Below are 20,164 nucleotides of genomic sequence, written 5' to 3' on the forward strand. Positions count from 1 at the left end.
TAACAACAACCATGGTAACAGCATCGCATGTCCGCTTGTTTATGTTCCACATAAACCTTTCACAATAAAGCTCAAGATCCTGTTGAGACTTTTCAAAATAAACTGAATCACGTGAAAGAGCAGATTATTTACGGATGAGAAGTAAAAAAGAGACGCCAGGTGCTAAAAAATAGTCCTTAGACTCAAACGTTAGAACAGGCTTTTCCCCGCAGCACGCCGTGTAATAAATATTCACAAAGAAAACAGCGGCCGTTACAACTTATGTCTAAAAATGTATCGTTTCATGCATTGGTTAAAACACTCGACTCCAGCTACATGACGCCCAGCTGGAAACACTTCCCGCAATACGAGCTGCCCGAGATTCACAGAATTTACAGAAAATGTTACATTTTTGTGATTTATATCGTTATCGGGACGATAGAAATCTTATATAGGGATATGAGATTTTGGTCATATCGCACAGCCCTATTCTGTGGTTATAACCAGAGATTTTTCTTTAGTTCACAGTATCTGCAAAGAAGTTTAACTATAGTTGTGGCACTAATCTACAGGCACAGGCATTCTTTATCTATGCATTGGCTGTTTAGAGCTTTGTGTGCTATTTTCTTCCATGACATGCTTCTTTCATTCTAAAAATGCTCCATTTACACATGTAGTCTTAGTCTGAGTGTTTATGCAAACGTCAATGTCAATGAATATTTATTATCAGAAACTGTTGGTGCCCAGAGGTTGAACACTGACTTTCCTAGCCACAAACACGTTTCCATCCTATTTTTATTCCTCTGTGACTGGCTCACAATCATCTTGATCCATGTGCTACTGTGTTATGTTTTTTTAATATGATCTTTCTTTGAACAATGTTTAAGTTCTTACTGAGAGATTGAAAGTGCAGAAACAACACGACTCCCTGCTCTGTTGTTACTGTGCTCTGCTCTGCAATCACTCTGCACTCATGTCCTGCATGTTCAAAGCTGTTAGGTGGCAACTGGCCACTGTCAGCAACTCCGAGTCATTTGTGTCGTGCATAAGGGAGAAAGCAGAGAATGATGAAATATCGTTTGTGGGAGGGAAAATCCTGGAGCCAGATAAATCTATTTAAAGAGCAGACGTATGAAGAACAACAGTCAACCTTGTGAGCCTGGTGGATCAGGATCAGCGGAACAATAAAAGTGATTAGAGAAACCTCAGTGCTGCTCCTCAAACACATTCCACAGTTTCTGCCCTGGAGGACGACTGAAACTGGCAGCATTCCCACTGGTTGCTCATACTGCACACACACGTTTAACTCTTTACACACATGCAACAGCTGCAGCAGACTCGCTGTCATGGATGGCTGAAGCCACAGACAGCAAGTACACAAAACATGTCAGACGGAAAGTTGGTTACATGTATTTAAACTGATTCATATCTACAATATTTAAACAACACTGAAGATTACATTTGAAATAAATCCAAAAGAGGCAGCATGTGCACTGAGAGAGACAAGCTGAAGAAAAATGATTTCAAACAGTTATCTAATAAAGACTTTATGCCAGCATGCCGACGATTTGTCACATCCTGAGGCGTTCCATGGGAAAGCTAAAGGTAACCTTCCGCGTCCCCATGACACGTGCCCGATTATGGATGGAATCCAATAGAAGGGTGCTGCCGGCGGTAGCTCACGTTCCAGCCATGTATTCCAGCCCTAACCCTAACATCATGCCTAACCTTGTGTGTTTTCCAAAGCAATTCATGATGAGAAAGTAAAATAAATGTACATTGTAGATTCAGTCCAAATGGTTCTCATGTTTCCTTCTGTTTCAAACGCATAACATAGGAACGTGTTGGGGGGCTGAAAGCGTAACATACCGACGATTTGTCACATGGCATCAGATGTTACGCGTTTGGAGTGAGAACGTGTTGCTTATGCATGAGTATGTTTCTTAGTAAAAGCATCATATAGATTTAAATCAAATATTAATTTAATGATCTGGCTCTAATTTAACAGTTGCACCAGGTTATGTGGCAAACAAGATGATTATTACAACCTCAGCGTGCTACTCTTCACTGTCATAACATTTTAAATGGTGTCAGTATTGCAACAAAACAACACATTTACTGAGTTTTACTGCAACAACAACAAAAATGGATGTTCACAAATGAAACAGAAAACTCTTTGTATGCAGCTGATGTTGCACCACGTCTGTGTCGGTTCATCCAGGTCCTGGTTTAAGTTTAAGGAGCAAGAAATCCAACAGACTTCTTTAGGTTCCGTGAAGACGTTTCACCTCTCATCCAAAAGGGAGTCTTCTTCACTTCTAAAACCAAAGAGTGGCAATGTGATGAGGCTCATGATTAATCTGAACTAGGTTTTAAATACTGCGGACATTTGGTTTACGTGACAAAAAGAAAACAATAATGGATTGACCTCCCCAGAGCTTGAACCTCAAGCAAAGAAGATCTTTCGACTGTCCTTCAAGAAGCCTGGTGAAGAAACAAGAAGAAAGCCTGCCTACACCAGTGCAGGCTGTGTTGAAGAACAAAGCTTTCCTGCTCATGAGAAAATGTCAAACTCTGGTTTGGCTGTTATTAAGATAAACTTTAGTGGAAAAAGGAGCCAGGCTACTAAACAAAGGCTGATACGTGTGTAAACCAAGATCACTGATGTTAATTCAATTATAGTCTATAATGTTTGTTTAAAATAATACTGACATTATTTCCTAGTTTTAGTTATGTAACTAAATGAAAAAATAAATCATCTACTGTCACGGCTAGCAGGGCAAGCCGTGTGAGTTTTAATAGAGGACCCAAGATGCAGGCAGCTTCAGATGCAAGTGAGCTTTATTAATAAGGATGGACACACAAACTGGAATGTAGCAGGCACAAAACAAAACCTAAGAGAAACCTAAACTGGGAAAACTAACACAACTAACCTGAAACCAGAACAACCGCAGGGAGACTCGGGGAAGCAACAAAGAGGAACCAGCAACAGGCAGGAGAACACACAGGGCTTTAATACTCACAGGACTAATTATGGGATGGGAGAGAGGAGGGGAACACACCTGGGAGAAATCAGGGCTAACGAGACACAGACATAAAGCTGAGAACACTCACATGTGACAGAGACCTTCAGAATAAAACAGGAAACTCACAGACACAGAACCAGACAAGGCATTGAACTTAACAGACAGATTCACGAGCAGACAGTGTGACACCATGGACAGACAGAAGGAACACAGAGAAGTGGGAGCAAGTAGGCTCAGAACAGAAACCTAACAAATGACAAACCTTACCGAAAGACATAACCAGAATAAACAAGAACATAGAACAATATAAGGAAACACAAAACACTGAGTTGTCAGACTCAGGATCATAACATCTACAAGCTGAGTTGTAATTAATATTAGCAAGAAAGGTTCAATTCGATCCAATTTTATTTATATAGCGCCAAATCACAACAACAGTCGCCTCAAGGTGCTTTATACTGTAAGGTCAACCCTACAATAATACATACAGAGAAAAACCCCAGCCCTCTGGGCTAACACCATCACTGCTTCCTTGACTACAGTAGCTTCCTGGGCTTACACCATCACTGCTTCCTTGACTACAGTAGCTCCCTGGGCTAACACCATCACTGCTTCCTTGGCTACAGCAGCTCCCTGGGCTTACAATTCAATTTACAAGTCACCCTAGCTTTACTGTACGGAAGGCGTCCCTCAGTGTTCAATTCTAGGCCCCCTGTTATTTTCACTTTATGTAAATGACCTGCCCAATGTGTGCAAAAATGATTATGTATGTTGATGATACGGTAATTTTTACACAAGCCAAAACTGCTGATGATGCTTTCATTGGCATTACATGATCTACAAAAATGGCAGAATGACTCATGCCTGTGCCTTAATGTTAAAAAGACCATATCGATGTTTTTTAGTAAACCTATAACAACCGTGGCTGCAGTAAAAGTTCGCCTGGGTGCACAAGAACTAATTAATGTTGAGGAATTTAAGTATTTGGGAGTGCTACTAGACTTTTAAATTATCCTTTAAAAACACGTTAAAAAAAATAGTGAAAACTGTAAATGTTAATATACAGAACTTTAGACATATCCACACATCATTTACAGACACGGCAGCGATTACATTCCTGCACTCTATGATACTGGCTCATATTGAATACTGTATTACTATATGAGCTTTGCTGCTATTGGGCCAATCGAAGTGTGCTACAAAAGAGCATTGAAAATATTAGATAAAAAAAACCTTTTTCATATCACCATTGTTAAATTTTAGATAAATACAAGTTTCTAAATTTTACTAATTTCAAATTATTCAAATCTGCCTGTCTAGTATACAAAGTTGTACATGGTCTGACGCCTCCACCAATGAGTGATTTTTATTAAACAAAAGTCTAGCAGTGTTGCCGGGTCTCGACTGACTCGAGCCACTGTGAGAGGTGATTGTGAACTGACATTTAGACGGAGCACCTGTTCACAGATGCTCTGTCATATCAGGGAGTGAGCTTCTGGAATAGTCTTCCACTGTCGGTGAGGGAAAGTCTCCCCATGTTTAAGAGTCACTTAAAAGGGCAGCTGAGGGACACAAACATGTGACCATGTTTAATAATCATGCTTTATATTGGACGTGAAAAAGAGTTAGTGTATTACAAAAAGGGAAACAACTATTAGTATAATGGGTCAGTGCAATATCAGGACAGTCAGGGCATGTGCAATACTGGGGTTTGTGCAATATAATTGATGTGTTTCCGTTATTGTTCTCTATATTGTCCTCTGTGTCCACTCTTCTTGTCATTGTCTGTTCTAATATAATGTGATCACTGTTTTTGTCCTTGTCACATGATCTGTAAATAGTGTCTCTGTATGTTTTTACTAACATGTGTGTAACACCAACCTGCCAGAGGGTCTGCAGATGGAAATTAGCCAAAGGCTATAATCTGGCATATTTACATCTGTTTAAATGTTCATTAATATGTTGCCCCGCTTTCTAAATAAAATAGATAAAAATAAAATAAGAAGCAGTCAGTGAATCATGGGAAGCAGCCTAAGCCTATTTCAGCATGTCAAAAGGTGGATTCAGGGTCACCTGATCCACCTCTATCAAAAAGGTTTATCCGAACTCCCATTCTACCTTTAAATGACGCAGGATGGCCTGCATTATGAGAGCAAAGTGCTCTGTTGGGGTGATACGGTACTGTGAGGTCTTTAAGACTCGATAGGGACGGATTATTCAGGACCTTGTATGAGAGGATTTTAAACTTAATTCTGGGTTTAACAGGGAGCCAGTAGCAGGTTAGGTCTGCACTGTAAATATGTTGACAGAAATATAAAAACAAAGTTAGAGGATATAATGAGCTGAAAACAATGCAACCCTTCAAAATGAACAACAGATCAGCAGTGACTGTGAAAACTGCTTCATGTAGCTGCACAGTCAGGAGATAAACTGTGATTTAGCCATTTCATGTTTCCTGACTGCAGTACATGACGAACAGTTTCACCTTGGGGTTACATCAATCCTGTTTTTCAAAGTGTGACAGCCACTTTACAAAAGATAAAATTCATCATGTAAGAACTGTTATTAAAAGCCGTCTGAATCCCCCGAGCTCAACATTAAATGGCTTTTGGTATCCATAAATCAACATGTTAAAACTCCCACATCTAAAACTTCAAAACAAATCCTCTGTACTTTGAACGTCTGGCATTTACGTGTGTGGAGAAAAAGCGACAAAGTGTCTCATAATAAAAAATTAAAAAAAATGGTTAGATGCAAACACACCCTCATACAACGTTACACACAAAGCTGAGAGTGACCTTTGCTATAACTGTCCAGCATTACTATGGCAGGGTCACCTGAGGTCACTGTCATTAGCATCAGCGCCAGCCAAATTAGCCTTGATAACAGCTGTCAATGGGTCGGACTAGCTTTCTAATTAACTAAGTTGACCTATGACCTTTACAATGTCCCCATCTCTCCTCCACCATTCACACCAAACAGAGAAAAAAGTGTCTTCTTTGCACAAAGCAAACTGCATAAAGAAAGAGAGACGGAGTAAAGAGTCTACGTCTCTCTAGCCAGCGTGCAGGTAAACTGCCACAGTGTAACGTTGTTCGACTGTTCGCCTGTCTGACCTGGCATAACTGTTTCCATTCTGTAAGCTGGATGGACAAAGGGTCTTTTCTCCAGGGTCGATACACACTCATATAGAGGGGAGTCTGATGTGTCATTTGTATAAAATATACCTGCAAAGAATGACACTTGTGCTCCAAATAAAGCAGGAAAGCATTAATTAAGATAATTACTGTAGTTTGTGGTCAGATCAAAAGGAAGACATTATTCCTGATTCAGTGTTTTAATCTGTGTAAAGTTGTGTAAAAGTTGAAGCTCTCTAGTTAAAAATGTGAGTTTTGTGCCCGAGAAACAAATCCTAATCTGCAAATTTAACATGCAGCTTTGGGAGTCAGGGGTGAAGATTTGAACTATTCTGTTGTTCAAGTCTCAGGTAAATATTTCAAGCATCTGATCTGTGTGATTATAGAGTTGATGTTGTTATGTTAGTATATTTGTCCACAGTTTTCCTCCTTTTCTTTTTTTTGTTTTTTTTTTGCCTGTCCCGTTTGGCTCTTTTGCCATCAGAATTGTTGTCTAAAGGCAAAGAAAGATGCCCAACGGATTTACTTTACCAAATTGACCATCCCAGCCTTGTAATGGTCCATTTGATTCACCTTTTATTGTTTATTTTATTTTCACTTACTGAATACGGGACAGACTTGACTGGGGGAAAGAAGGGGAGAAAGAAAGAGGGAAAGAAAAACAGCTGAGAAGAGGGACGGGGGAGAAGGGCAAAAAACAAAAACCAACAGAATAAGCAGAGAAAAAAAAATGCATATATCGATCACCTGGATCACCAGTTGAGAAAGAAAAAAGAAAACGAGAGTAATAGAATAAACAACATCACAATGATATATGCGAATATGACAGTAAATACTAAATGTTAAACATTATTGTGCAGCACATAAGATCAACAGCACACAGTGTGCTTTGAGGTAGGAGCCAAAAAGGGTGTAGTTTGTGGGTGTGATCACCCGTGTGTACACCTGTGAGCATGGAAGCGCTTGTTTTTTGTTTTTTAAAAGGTTCCTTCATGTAATAATCTGCTAGAGGGTGTGGGGGGGGGGGGGGGGGGGGCCACAGCCCCGTCCTCCAGGGCATGAAGCAGGTATGGAGGAGATCAAAACTCCAGACATCCAGAGGCCCCCAGAACACAAGAGACCAAGGAAGACCAACAGAGGGGCAGCCGCGCCGCTGTCCCAGAAAGAGCTGAGGAGAGTCCCAGATGAGGGCTCACTCAGCAGCCGCGGAGCAGAAGCCAGGGGGAGTTGCAGTGACGCGCCCGTGAGCTCCGCCGGCAGCCAGCTGTGCCTGAGTGACCGAGCCCCCGGCCTCTCGGCCGGGGGCACCCCACCTCCGAAGTGGCCCGAGCGAGCCCCAGGCTCCAGGCCCCGATAAGCGGCTGCCAAGGAGTGAGCCGGTGTGTACCTGGACGCCCATCCCCGGACACAAAGAACCACCAACGCACCGATGTCTGAGGGAGTCCGCCACTGGCAGGGGAAGTGGTGGTGGGGGGAGATAGGCCTCCAAACCTTGGAGGGCCTGAGATGTCCCCAGAGAGGTGGCGCCTGACACCCAACCTGACATATAGACACAGACATACAGGCACACACAGATACAAACATCCATTCCCACCCTCATGCTCTCATATGCACTTACTCCACACTCAACCAACGTGGAGACAGACATAAAGAGACGCTGTACACACGATCACACTCCCCAAGCGTACTCTACAAACCGGGTCTAGGTACCCTTGCCCCTGGAGGGGGAACTGCACCCAGACCCAGGTGGTGTTACCCTTTTCCCTGCGGTGGGGGGAGGCAGACCGCCCCGACTCCGCAGCAGCAGGAAGGCCCCACACTCCAGACCGCAGTCGGACGGCCAACTCCCCCTCCTCACAGTTTTCCTCCTTTTATTTCATTTGCACTTTGTAATTTTTTTTATCAGTCATGAATTCATTTAACAGTTTCGGTGTTAAGAGACGAATGATTGTTTTTTGTGGTGATGAATGCAATTTTTTTTTTTATTAATCACTAAATATCGGTAGCAGTTGTAAGCATATGATTTCACGTAGCATAGATGTTTTTGATAATTATGAGAGCTGCAGTATCTAGAAACACTTAAAGACACGTAAACAACCTGCAGATACTGGCGTCCACACAGCTGGGGGCGCTGCAGTAAGGCTTACACAGTAACTGAAATGGCTGTTTCTTTGCAGCCATAAACCAAAGTTCCCAGTGAGAACAAAGAAACGCAGAAGCATCACAGCCCTATAAAAGTGAAGCAATAACATCTGTACATGCTGTTCTCTGAATCCAAGGGGAAATACACCAAGCCTGTGGCGGGGTTACACCATGTCCAAGTCTGGTGTATTTCATGTTCTGTTTTTGCCGTGGCCACCCGAGACGCTGCCAGCACAGCTGCAACAATGACCGAGAGCAAAAGATGTTTCAGCAGTGTAAACAACTCTGAAACAAGGATTGAAAATAATGTGTTACTAGTCTTTTTGAAATGACACAACTGTAACACGAAAATGAAGAATGAAGAATGGATCCATTGGTCTGTTTCAGGTGTCACAGCAGCTGGGAGGGGGGGGCAGTGTCTGAGTGTGGTTATTCCAGTCAGCCCTCGGGGAAGGTTGGATGGTTGTCTGCTTGACCTCAAGACAAATAGCGATGAAAGATGCAGTAAGATGGGAAAAGGTGGCATAGCAGCGACAAACACAACAGAATAGGAGACAATGAGGATGCTGGCTTGGAGCAGCGCTCCTCTGCTCAAGACAAAATCCCATCAGAGGACAAACACCCTGCAAGAAAAAGCCAATCGGCTCAATCGCTGTGACTAGTCTATGGTCTGTGATTGGTTTATTATCTAAATGAGCTGGATTTTCCTCTTTGGGACCTGAAAGTTGGGATTTTTCTTCCTCACAAATGGCCTTAATCACAATATTTAACTCTGAACTGTAAGAAAAAGAAGGCATGAAGACAGGATAACGTGGGGGCGGCTTTGGGATATGGCTTTAGGCGCTGGCAGGTTTCACATGCAAATAAAACACGATGCCATTTGTTAAAACACTCTCTTCCATTCTTGCAAAACTCAACACATACGTCATCCAACTTTCAGTGAATTCCTTAAAATCTGTGGGAATACAGGGCTCTAGACTGACTTTTTGCCACAGTTGCACTGGTGCACCTAAATTTTTTTTCTTAGGCGCACCAGCACAAAAGTTAGGCGCACCCAAATTTTTCAACCGCATCGCTTAACACTGTAGTTTTACCTGTGCACTTTTTTGGGGGGGGAATTTCTGTCTATACAGACAATATTGATTTGTAAATGATTAACTAACAATCTTGTGCTTGTACAAAGTGCTTTGTCTACAATATTGCCAAAGAGTGCCAATGTTAAACGTAATCATCACATCGGTCTCCTCTGACGACCTGTTTGCTGCTGCCTGCCGCTGAAAGGCAGTGGGGACACTTGGGCAGTGCATTTATGACGACATATAATGTGTTCTCTGGACACACTGTGCTTTTTCAGTGCTCAGAGGTTAATGGGTTCATGTCAGAGCTGGCTATGAATGTCAGACGGATCAGGCCTTAACAAAAAAGTTATCAATCGTTCTTTTCATCTTTTCTCATTACCCACAGCTACATCCACCTCTCAGGCCTAGGCTGCTCACCAGGGCTGGGTATCATCACTGATTTCTATAATCCATTCGATTCGATTCACAAAGTCCCAATTCGATTCAATTTTGCCTCAGAGAGTCAGAAATATTATAATTCTGATCATTGATCAGCACTGACACTTGTGAGACTTTATCAGAGATGTGAACATCACAGCAGAGGCCTTTGTGTCAAAGTAACGGAGGATAAAACTCAGAAAAACATGAAGCAGATTTTCCTGGCCTGGCTTTTTATAGCAGATAAACTTAAAAATATTCTGCATTTTGCATAATTTTAAAAAGTTTAAATGTCTTCAGTATTGAACAGCAGAAATCAGTCTTTCTTGTCCGACGTGGTTAAGTAAACAAAACAAAACAACGGTAGACTGATGGGTAATAAGCGAATGAATAATGCAGAAAACAGATTTGAGATGGGAAACTGTTCTTGAAGTACACAGAGAGAGAGAAAGAGAGAGAGAGCTGTGCATGAAGTGTGATTTTTATCGTGGTGGAAGCAAAACAGCAAAAGTAAGAGGGAATTAATGGTGATGTTTATCAAATGTGAAGCGTGGTTTGCTGCTGGTTCAGTGAATTTTGGTCGTGTACCTGCTCTCATTTACTGTTTGGTGGTTGTTGAAATAGTTTTATGAGCTTTAACCTGAGATTCTGGTGTTTCTGGTAAAATAAGTTTATATTTAAATGTCGATTCAGGATTTAATGAATCGATATCGCTTTATTCAAGCTACTCACCTCTCTCTATCCGCCTGCACTTTCAAACGTACACACGAAGGACTACGGGAATATCTGGACCATGACCAATCAGAGAGGCCCCGCCCCTGACTGTCTCTGATTGATTTAGACCACGATAGGGGCATAATGTGTGTCTTTTAGAGTTGCGGAGGTTTTTTTTGTTTGTTTGTTTGGTTTTTTTTGTTACTCAAAAAGTTGGTCGCACCGGTGCGACCTAAGATTTTTTTTTTAGTTGCACCATTGAAAAATTTGGTCGCATTTGCGACTAAATTGGTCGCACTCTAGAGCCCTGGAATACAATTTATGGAGCGCTATAACAGGAAAATTGTCATAGTAAGATCAAAGATATTTAAAATACACCAAAAAAGATAAATATTATAATGATTTTTCATTAATAAGGAGAATACCAACAGTATACATCAGTGGGTGATTCAATAACAAGTAACAGAGAAAATAAATCACCAGTAGTGCCATTTTGTTTAACTTTTAGCTTCTCCTAGGTCACTCTTTCATTTTTTACAGCACACTTATTAACCATTGATTTACTGATCAATGTCTCCATTCTTGATTCATGTGTCTCATTACCATCAAGTTGTCTCCTCTGGGGCTTAAACATTAGGTCAATGTAGAATTGGTACAAAAAGTCCTTCAGTTTCTACTAGAGCATGAGCGAGTTGTTATTTTTTTAACAGCCATCTTGAAACTGAAGTCGGGGTTGTAGCTGCTTTTAATGACAGGTGTCTCAAACTAGGCAGCTACAGCTGATCGGTGTTGGTGCTTTCTGGAAGATATTATTACAAATAATCCATCCTGCTGCAAGGTAGAGTTGTTGGTTAGCGTACTAACCAAGCTTGCTACCTTGAGCTGAGCTAATATGTTAGCCCTCCAGCCTCTGGCCACTCCAAAACACAATCTGTCCAAAGCTATGAAGAGTTTAAAACTAATGTGTGACCTTTTCATCAAGGTCGCTATGTTTATCTTTTATATACAGTCTATAATTAGCACCAGAACATTTGTTGGCTTGAGAGCGAGCGATTTTTGTTAGCTGTTAGCAGCTATACAAAAAAAGTGAATTCTTAGCTAAACTATGGAGGTGTCCAAATTCGTAGACTCCGCCAAATATGGTCGACAAATGCGTCCTCATTTTCCCCAGAATATCCCAGAATTCATTGTACGGCCCAGCCAATTCCAGTTTCCAATAATGGCGGACGCTACTTAGTTGTAATATTACTCTTATTACTCTTTCACTTTTAAGATATTTTCAGGCGAGAATGTAGCTGTGTAAAGTTCAAATATCTGCTCGGTTTATCACAATGTCACATATTTGCAAAAGTGCTCCGACATTTTAGGAGACGTCTGTTACCCACCAGCTCGATAGCTCGCCGGGAGCTCGAGGGTCACTAGAGCCGCTGAGAATGGCAAACTCCCGACACATGGTTTTCAGACCCCCACAGTCTTTCGCTACTCAGGTTAAACGTGATATATAAGTCACTTAATAACTTAAAAATGTTATTGTTTGTTTTTATTTCAATGTTTTATTTGTTCCTGAGTAAATCGGTTTGGCTGAGATTAAAGTTCTAGTTTTCACACAGCTAAATAAACATCAAACAGAAAACTGATTAAACAGAAGTGTGAGATGGTCGCGAGTTTACTCCTGTGTCCTGTTATATTTTAGATAGAAAGGAGCAGACAGCTAAACTCCACCGAGACAGCTGGTGACGCAAATCTGAAGGCTGGACCGTCCAATTTCACAGCCGCTCACTTCTGGCCTACCCGGCCCACGTGGACCGCTAAGGCCGGGTCCTCAGGAGGATACAGCCTATGAATTTGAACACCCCTTAAGCAGTGGCGGAGCGGTGGGGTGGGGTGGCTTGCTGGGCTTAAGCCCGGGTTGTTTTTTAAGAAGCCTGGGGTCTTTTGGAGTGTAATTTTTTCATAGTTAGATGCCTGGCTGACAACTGTATAAAACAAAAACTACACACAGTATTCGAAGCACATAGTGCACACTTTGGGAATTTATGACTGTGTGTAAATCCCCCCTAATATTGGTATGATCCGAGCTCAGGCACTGAGCGAGGGGGCGGGGGGAGCTGCTGTCTGCGAGTGCGCTGTTGGAGAAGCGCAGGGAGGCAGACAGAGGAGAACTGACGTTTGACCAGGTACCAAAGCAAATCATTCGTACTGTACAAATAATGTAAATATGACGGTGAATCACGAAAGATTGATATCAAACTGATCACTTGACCCATATTACGTTACTTTCTCTTCACGTGAATCAACAAACGGCGAAATGAAAAGCGGAACAACAACAATGCTGTTTCTTTAGAGAGTCTTAGCTTACATGTGTGTTTATTTCATATTTTCAGTTGTTTCCCTCCACGGCTAAATAAATCGGTTTCACTAATGCACTGATATACAAGAATGGACATAAGGAGCTTCTTTCAAAGAAAAAACTCAGGTAGATGTTATTTTATATATTATGCTTTGTATGTTGTTCAGTATATTTCTATGCAAAACAAGAGGAGTTTCAACACACAGCAGTACATTCACAGCTGAAACCAGATATTTACATACACTTTATGGAAAACACAAGAACATGTTTTTACTGTACAACAACAATTTAGAGTAAACTTGTTTTGTTTTGGATAAATAAATATTGAAATATCTTTTGAATTAGTTAAATGTCAGAATAAAGAGAGACAGAGCTTCTATTTTTTATCACTTTCATCAAATTTAGGAGTACATGTACACTAAGTTTATTGTTAATTAATAAGAAAACTGCAGACGATTCCATTCTGAGCTGAAGAAGCTTCTGATTGGTTAGTAGAGTCCATGTGAGTAAATTGGTGGCACAGCTGTGGATGCATATAAGGCAAAACACAGAGCCTGTTTCTGTGAGATGGGAAAATCAAGAGATGTCAACCAAAACACCAGAAAAAGAATTGTGGAGCTCCATAAGTGTGGCTCAATTTGAATACAATTTGGTGCCATTTACAATTAAGAAATACAGACAGTTTCTCTCTTTACTCTTAAAGTTAACAAATATGTTTTTATATTTATCAATCTAAAAAAAATAAACATTTAGTCTGATTTGATGTTACAATTAAAAAAGTGTTTTTATCTGAAGAGTATTTAAACATCTGGTTTCCACTGTATATTTTATGATGTTGTTGTTTGAGAGAGAGAGAGAGAGAGAGAGAGAGAGAGAGAGAGAGAGAGAGAGAGAGAGAGAGAGAGAGAGAGAGAGAACAGAGAGGGAGAGAGAGGAACAGAGAGGGAGAGAGAGAGAGAGAGAGAACAAGAGCAGGTGAGACACACATGTTAGTCAAATGGTTGTTTACCAAAAGTATCACCGTTAGGTTTGTTATTTTTCAGATTCTATATTTATTGAGTTTTGCAGGCTTGTTTGCACAACACGGCTAAATAATTATATAAACGTTTCTGAATCTAAATAGTGGACTTTGGTAGAATTAAAAAATAAGTGTAGTGCAGGTCTATGATGATTTTTAGTGCTACTATCATCTAGTTCTGATTACGATTCTGTTTTGGTTAAATCCTAAGTAGTCCTGATTTTGAACTGTTGTAGTCCTGTTTTAATTCCGGATCAGTTCTGGGTCTGGTTGAATTGGGGTTTAGTCTGTGTGTCTTGATACAGCCCCGACTTTGTTCTGCCTTGCTGCTTAATTATAAAAATAGTTTAAGGTGTCCTGCATATGTGAAATATATATATTTTTTCTTATATGAAGTCATTCTTTCTTTTGAACAAAACTCAAAACAGAGCCTATTAATCCCCCCCCCCCCCATCCCACATGCATACTACCCTTTAGGGCTAAGCCCCAGGTGTATCAAATGTCTGCCTCCGCCTCTGCCCTTAAGACTGATGATTTGACTGAAAAGCTAATGTTTCAGTGTATCTGCTGTTTGCCACTACATCATAAAAGTATGAAAATGAAAACGATGGTTAATCCCAGCCTCAGTTTGGTTAAGCTTAAGAACCAAACTCATGACAACTCAGTACAGCTTAGGAAGCTTCCACAGAGTCACGTCATTTAAAAAGGAGCCTTGGCTGACGAGCTTGTGCTGATGTGGGTGGGTTGGGCTTACACTCTGCGGGGAGGACAGGGACACGGGAAGGACCAGCAGCAGGACAAAGGTCAGGGCCTGGCAAAGAGTCAGCTTCCTAGAGACAAAGAGAGAAACAAACCCCGTCAGTCGCTTGGTGACGTCGCCCTTTGCTGTTTCACACATCAGATACACATGAATGAAGAGCTGCAGAAGTAAAGATGTACATGTTGTTGCAAACATGTTTGAGCAGGAGACAGAGAAGACAAAAGAGGATAGAGGAAGAAAAGGCACTGCTGACACTTCAAACAGACGAGGTCTTTAGGTCAGTGATAATATACACAAATAAGCTGCCATACTACCCTGAACCCCTGAGGGCAGCAGCCAAGGTCAGGAATGTCCCCCGATTCAGTAAGTATCATTCGTTCCCCCCACCCTACTCCCCCAACTCACCCCCACAGTATCATATTAACTCCCACAGATTCTGAGAGGTGGTGACTGCCCGCCTTGCTGTCCCACCACTCCCCTCGCCTTACCTCCCACTCAGCTGCTGACCTTTAGCATCAAATAATCCACATGAAACCTTTTCTTTTCTCTGCTGGCATCAACTCACTGTACATTAAATTTTAGCCTTAACAGATAATTTTGTTGATGATGGATTTCTTGAATATATCAGGTACTAATAAGGCTGAACTAAATATGTTCAGATGACCTGTTTGCTTGAATAGATCAAGTCTTTCTGAAGGTGGCAAGTCGTAATTCAAGAATTGGAGCTGACCAAGTTAGAATTCAGACAAAGATGGTGACAGAACTGACATTGATGCTTGTTTTTTGTAGTTTCTTTTTTTGCAGTCTTTGATCATTTTATTTGGCACAGATACAAACATTTTGTTTTTTAAACCCTTTTATCTCACACTGTCTGACTTTGTCTGACTCAGTCGTCAGTACAGCAACCTGCTCAAGCATGAAGGTACACTGTTTGACAAAACTGTACTGACTCAAAGTCGACTTATGTACTTTTCTGGATTATTCAACCATATCCCCCAGCCTGTCTTCATCCACTTTAAGCACTTTTAGGACTTCTAAGAATTACATCTTGAACTTAATTCGACATAAACAAGAGCAACAGTGACATCCTTTTAGGGTGAAAATAAGTAAATTGGAATTTATTTCAGATTGTTTCTAAATTGTAATGTAATATTAACGTGAAATGTAATATTTGAACCCAGGATTTCCACTAGAGATTATTTTAATCTTCTGAATGATTTTGTAATGAACAACCCACAGATGTGAAATGTAGTGACCAGATGTGCAAAGCTTGATCAGACTTACATTTAGTAAATGACGCTGACCTTACAAATCTGAAAATGACAGGTTTAACCACTGAATAAATGAATATATTTTTAATTCAAAAGCAATTCTAGGTAACTGCAGTAACACCACTGTGAGGCGGTGAGATTCTACCAGATAAAGTCTCTGTTGAGCTTCACGGTGACTGTGTTTTCTGCCTCATCTCTTTCCTTACCTCCAGGTTAAACTCAACAATGACACATCCATCCTCTGATTCACCAAAGGATGACTGCTTTCTTCTGAGAAGTCTCAGTGATTCTGGGAAAAGCTCTTTGATTGCTTCCTTGCGCTGCTTTGTAGACAGTCACAGTGTGTCATACTTTTGAGTGTTTTGTGATGGAACATTTTTATTTTCATTAAGACAAGTCGACAAAATAAAAATGCCAGACAGATTTCATTTGTGAACGGCAACTCAATATCCTCCATTTCTTTACTTGTGCCCTCTCCCCCCACATCTCAGCTCATCTAGCTCTCTCCCCTGATCATAAACACTGAGCTGCTCTAAAGCTTTTGGAGTTGGCTGTTGGCTCAGTCCCAGGTCAGTAGGTTGCCCTGTCCAATTAAACGATACACATCTCGCTACATCTCCCTCACACTTGGCTGGGCAGCCCTTCCCTTCGGAGACTCGGCTGCTGTCCTGGCCTTACATGGGAGAATTCTTATCAGAGGAAAAGAGAAGGTCGCAGTGACCGAAAGAGGAGAACATTAATCACAATTAAAGGAAGAGGCCGTCACAATTTTATATACATTTCCACTGTGTGCACAGCTTAAGAGCCACTAGATTTGCAAGTTTGGTGTTTTTAACATCAAATCATACACTTGTACTATCCATTCGTCCATCTATTCGCTTCCGCTTATCCTTTTCAGGGTCGCGGGGGGCGCTGGAGCCTATCCCAGCTGTCATAGGGCGAGAGGCAGGGTACACCCTAGACAGGTCGCCAGTCTGTCGCAGGGCCAACACACAAGGACAGACAACCATTCACACTCACTCGCACATTCACACCTAGTGGCAATTTGGATTATCCAATTAACCTATCCCCACAAGCTGCATGTCTTTGGACGGTGGGAGGAAGCCGGAGTACCTGGAGAGAACCCACGCAAACACGGGGAGAACATGCAAACTCCACACAGAAAGACCCTGGCCTGATGGTGGAATTGAACTCAGGACCTTCTTGCTGTGCGGCAACAGTGCTAACCACCGTGCCACCGTGCTGCCTTGTACACTGGTACTGAACAATATTAAATCCATATTAGTCATTGTTTGTATGTGACACGCCACATCACACAGAAACATCCACATGGAAAGCAAAACAAGGCTTTCTTTTGTTTGTTTTTTAACTGCTCTGTTAAGCCAAATTGTGGATGGATTATCTCAGTTGTTCTCCTGACTGAAGTTTGGTCCGTTTACAGCATCCTGCCATGATTTACATTTGTCCCTGACCTGAAAGTTTGGACCTGGAAACGGCTAATGATTTTAGATTTAAAGACCAGATACTGCATGGAAACACACTTCCTCTAACCGTGCCAATAAAGCACAGTCACCAATACTTCTTTACCACAACAACCTGTGTGGTCAGTGAGGACACTGGAAATAAATTTTGATTCGTTTTGTCACTACTACCCCTGCATGCTTATGCCAGTGACATGTAATGAGCATGTATTGATTTTAGGTAGCTATCTAACATTAACTGATAAGCTCTTTTCAATGCTTAGTACTTTAGTTAGTACTTTTGCACCAGCACGATAAGCCCCAAAGAGCTATTAGCCAGAAACTTGGCGTGTCTCAACATGGTGTGAGTGTGTCTTTCAGGGACAAAAGAAGATGTGCCAGTAAACAATATCAATCATGGATTGGCCTCCCCAGAGCCTGGAACTCAACTTTATTGTAAAGTGGGATCACCTTGACAAAGAACAACAACAAAAAAAGGCAAAACAAAAAAATGCAGCCAACATCCAAAGATACATTTTGGGTGTTCTTCGGGTGGCTTGGAGAACTATTCCTAAAGACCACTTTTAAAGAAATTACAAGTAGATTTGCCTACAAGAGTTCAAGCTGTGTTGAATAAAGATGGTCATACCAAATATTGACTTTCAGGCTTGTTATAATTGTATAAACTCTGTTTTTGCCTAATTTTGTATTATGTAAATATTTCTCTTTTTCCTAGCTAAGTATAAAATAATGAGGGTTGGCGGGTTACTACGGGCCATTTGATCCTTATACACCCGCTGGAAGAGCTTGGTCTCAACAAGCGCTGGACTCGTAAGTTTTATGGTCTGAATTTCTAGGCGTAACAACTTGGGTGGTGTCAGAATCTCGTTTCTGCTTTTCGTAGATGATGTGGTTCTGTTGGCTTTATCAGGTGGTGGGCTCCAGGTCACAATGGAGCGGTTCACAGCCGAGTGGGAAGTGGCGGGAATGAGAATCAGCACCTCCCAGTCTGAGGCTATGGTCCTCAGCCGGAAAAGGGTGGAGTGCCCACTCTGGGTCAGGGACAAGTGAGGAGTTTAAGCATCTCGGGGTCTTGTTCACAACTGAGGGGAGCAGAAGATTGACAGAGATGTGCAGTGATGTGGACGCTGTACTGTCGTGGTGAAGAGAGAGCTGAGGGTGAAAGTACCAGTTAACCTACGCCCCTACCCTCACCTATGGTCACGAGCTGTGGGTAGTGACAGAAAGAACGAGATCGCGAATAAAAGCGGCAGAAATTAGTCAAAGGAAATTAGCGGAATGGTTGCTGGCCTCTCCCTTAGAGATGGGGTGAGAAGTTCAGCCATCGGGAGGGGCTCAGAGTAGAGCTGTTGTTCCTCCACATCGAATGGAGCCAGTTGAGGTGGTTCGGGCATCGGACAAGGATGCCTCCTGGGTGAGGTGTTCCGGGCATGTCCCACTGGGAGGAGGCTTCGGGGAAGAGCCAGGACACGCTGGAGAGATTATATCTCTCGGCTGGCCTGGGAACGCCTTGGTGTTTCCCCGGACAAGCTGGAGGAGGTGGCAGGGGAGAGGGAGGTCTCCCTCTACCCTGCCTCAGCTGCTGTCCCTGCGACCTGATCCCAGCTAAGCGGAAGAAGATGGATGGTTGGCTCAAGAATTTCGCACAGCATATATAATTGATTTCTTTCCAAAATGGCAGTCATCCATGAAAATGCGTACATGTCTTTGCACTGTAGGTTTTATTCTGGTAGAACAGGACAGATTCTCCACCAGATACATGTAATCATCATCAAAGTGGAGCTCTAAATGCAACTGCACTGTTTTTAAGATTTGAATCTCTGTACAAGGATCACGAGAGCCCAAAACGTGTTTGTAATTCATTCCCATATCTTTGAGTATTTGAGAGTGAAAACAAACAGGCCTGTGCTGCAGTTCTGTGCTGTGTCCTGGGCGGGACAGATGTTTTTATGGGTGTGTTTTTCCTATAATAAATCAATTAGCAGGCTTGTTTTAGACATGTAATCCACTTTGAGCTTGCATTAATCTTCTTCTTTTTAACTCAGTTAGTTCCAGTTTGAATGGAGCTGCATGAGAAATGAGGGATTGCACAACAAAAAGAGAATAAAAATGTAATCCTTCATATCATGCACTATATGCAAACCATTTGTTGGGGAATGAAGTATAATATACATGCAAGAAAGAAAACAGAATGTTGTTTGCTAAATGGTTTGTTGTGATCCAACCCTCCCCTTTCTTCACTGCCTTTCAAATCCAGGCTCACAAGGAGGCTGAAGCTTCTCCCAGCTGTCAAGGGTGAGAGGCAAAGTATATATGCTGAATATGCTGCCCGTTATCAGAAGGCTGACACACAGACACACCCATTCACACTTACAGCCAATTTACAATAATAAACACATTTTCTCAGTGACAATATTTGTTAAGAGAACTGCTTTTTTATTATGTTCATTAAAAAGAATCATCAGTTTTCCAGAGATAAGCAACACTTACTCATTTATGAATGAGCATGGTTTCACAAAAACAACATTATGTGAATGTAGATCGATGAAGGAACCCACAAAACTGAGTCATTTCTCAAGTTTCACTTGATCTTTGGCTGCTGTTGTTGAACATGAAAAGATCAGCAGCAGCGACTGACTGGTTGGCCCCCTCACTGCAGGGGCCTGCACAGAGGTGAGCAGGAGTCAGCCCGCCTCCTCCTGCTCTCATTATTAAGACTATAGCAGCACATTAGCGAATAGCTGCAGGGCAGGGGGAGGGCAATGGCTCTAATCAACGTGAGACTAGTTT

The 20,164-nt window shown here is 41.8% G+C and overlaps 1 protein-coding gene across 2 annotated transcripts in view; it reads right to left on the reverse strand.

Annotated features, from left to right (window-relative positions):
• The window catches only part of adamtsl5 (ADAMTS like 5), a 63,666-nt gene that overhangs the window by 22,988 nt on the left and 20,514 nt on the right, over nucleotides 1-20,164 (reverse strand). For both annotated transcript variants that reach the window (XM_082515555.1, XM_082515556.1), the window contains one exon: nucleotides 14,617-14,692. In XM_082515555.1, coding sequence (XP_082371681.1) covers nucleotides 14,617-14,692 — 76 coding nt within the window. The remainder of the gene's footprint in view (nucleotides 1-14,616; nucleotides 14,693-20,164) is intronic.

The sequence above is a fragment of the Aulonocara stuartgranti genome (assembly GCF_965226115.1).
Source record: "Aulonocara stuartgranti genome assembly, chromosome: 1".
In the NCBI taxonomy this organism is placed as follows: Eukaryota; Metazoa; Chordata; class Actinopteri; order Cichliformes; family Cichlidae; genus Aulonocara; species Aulonocara stuartgranti.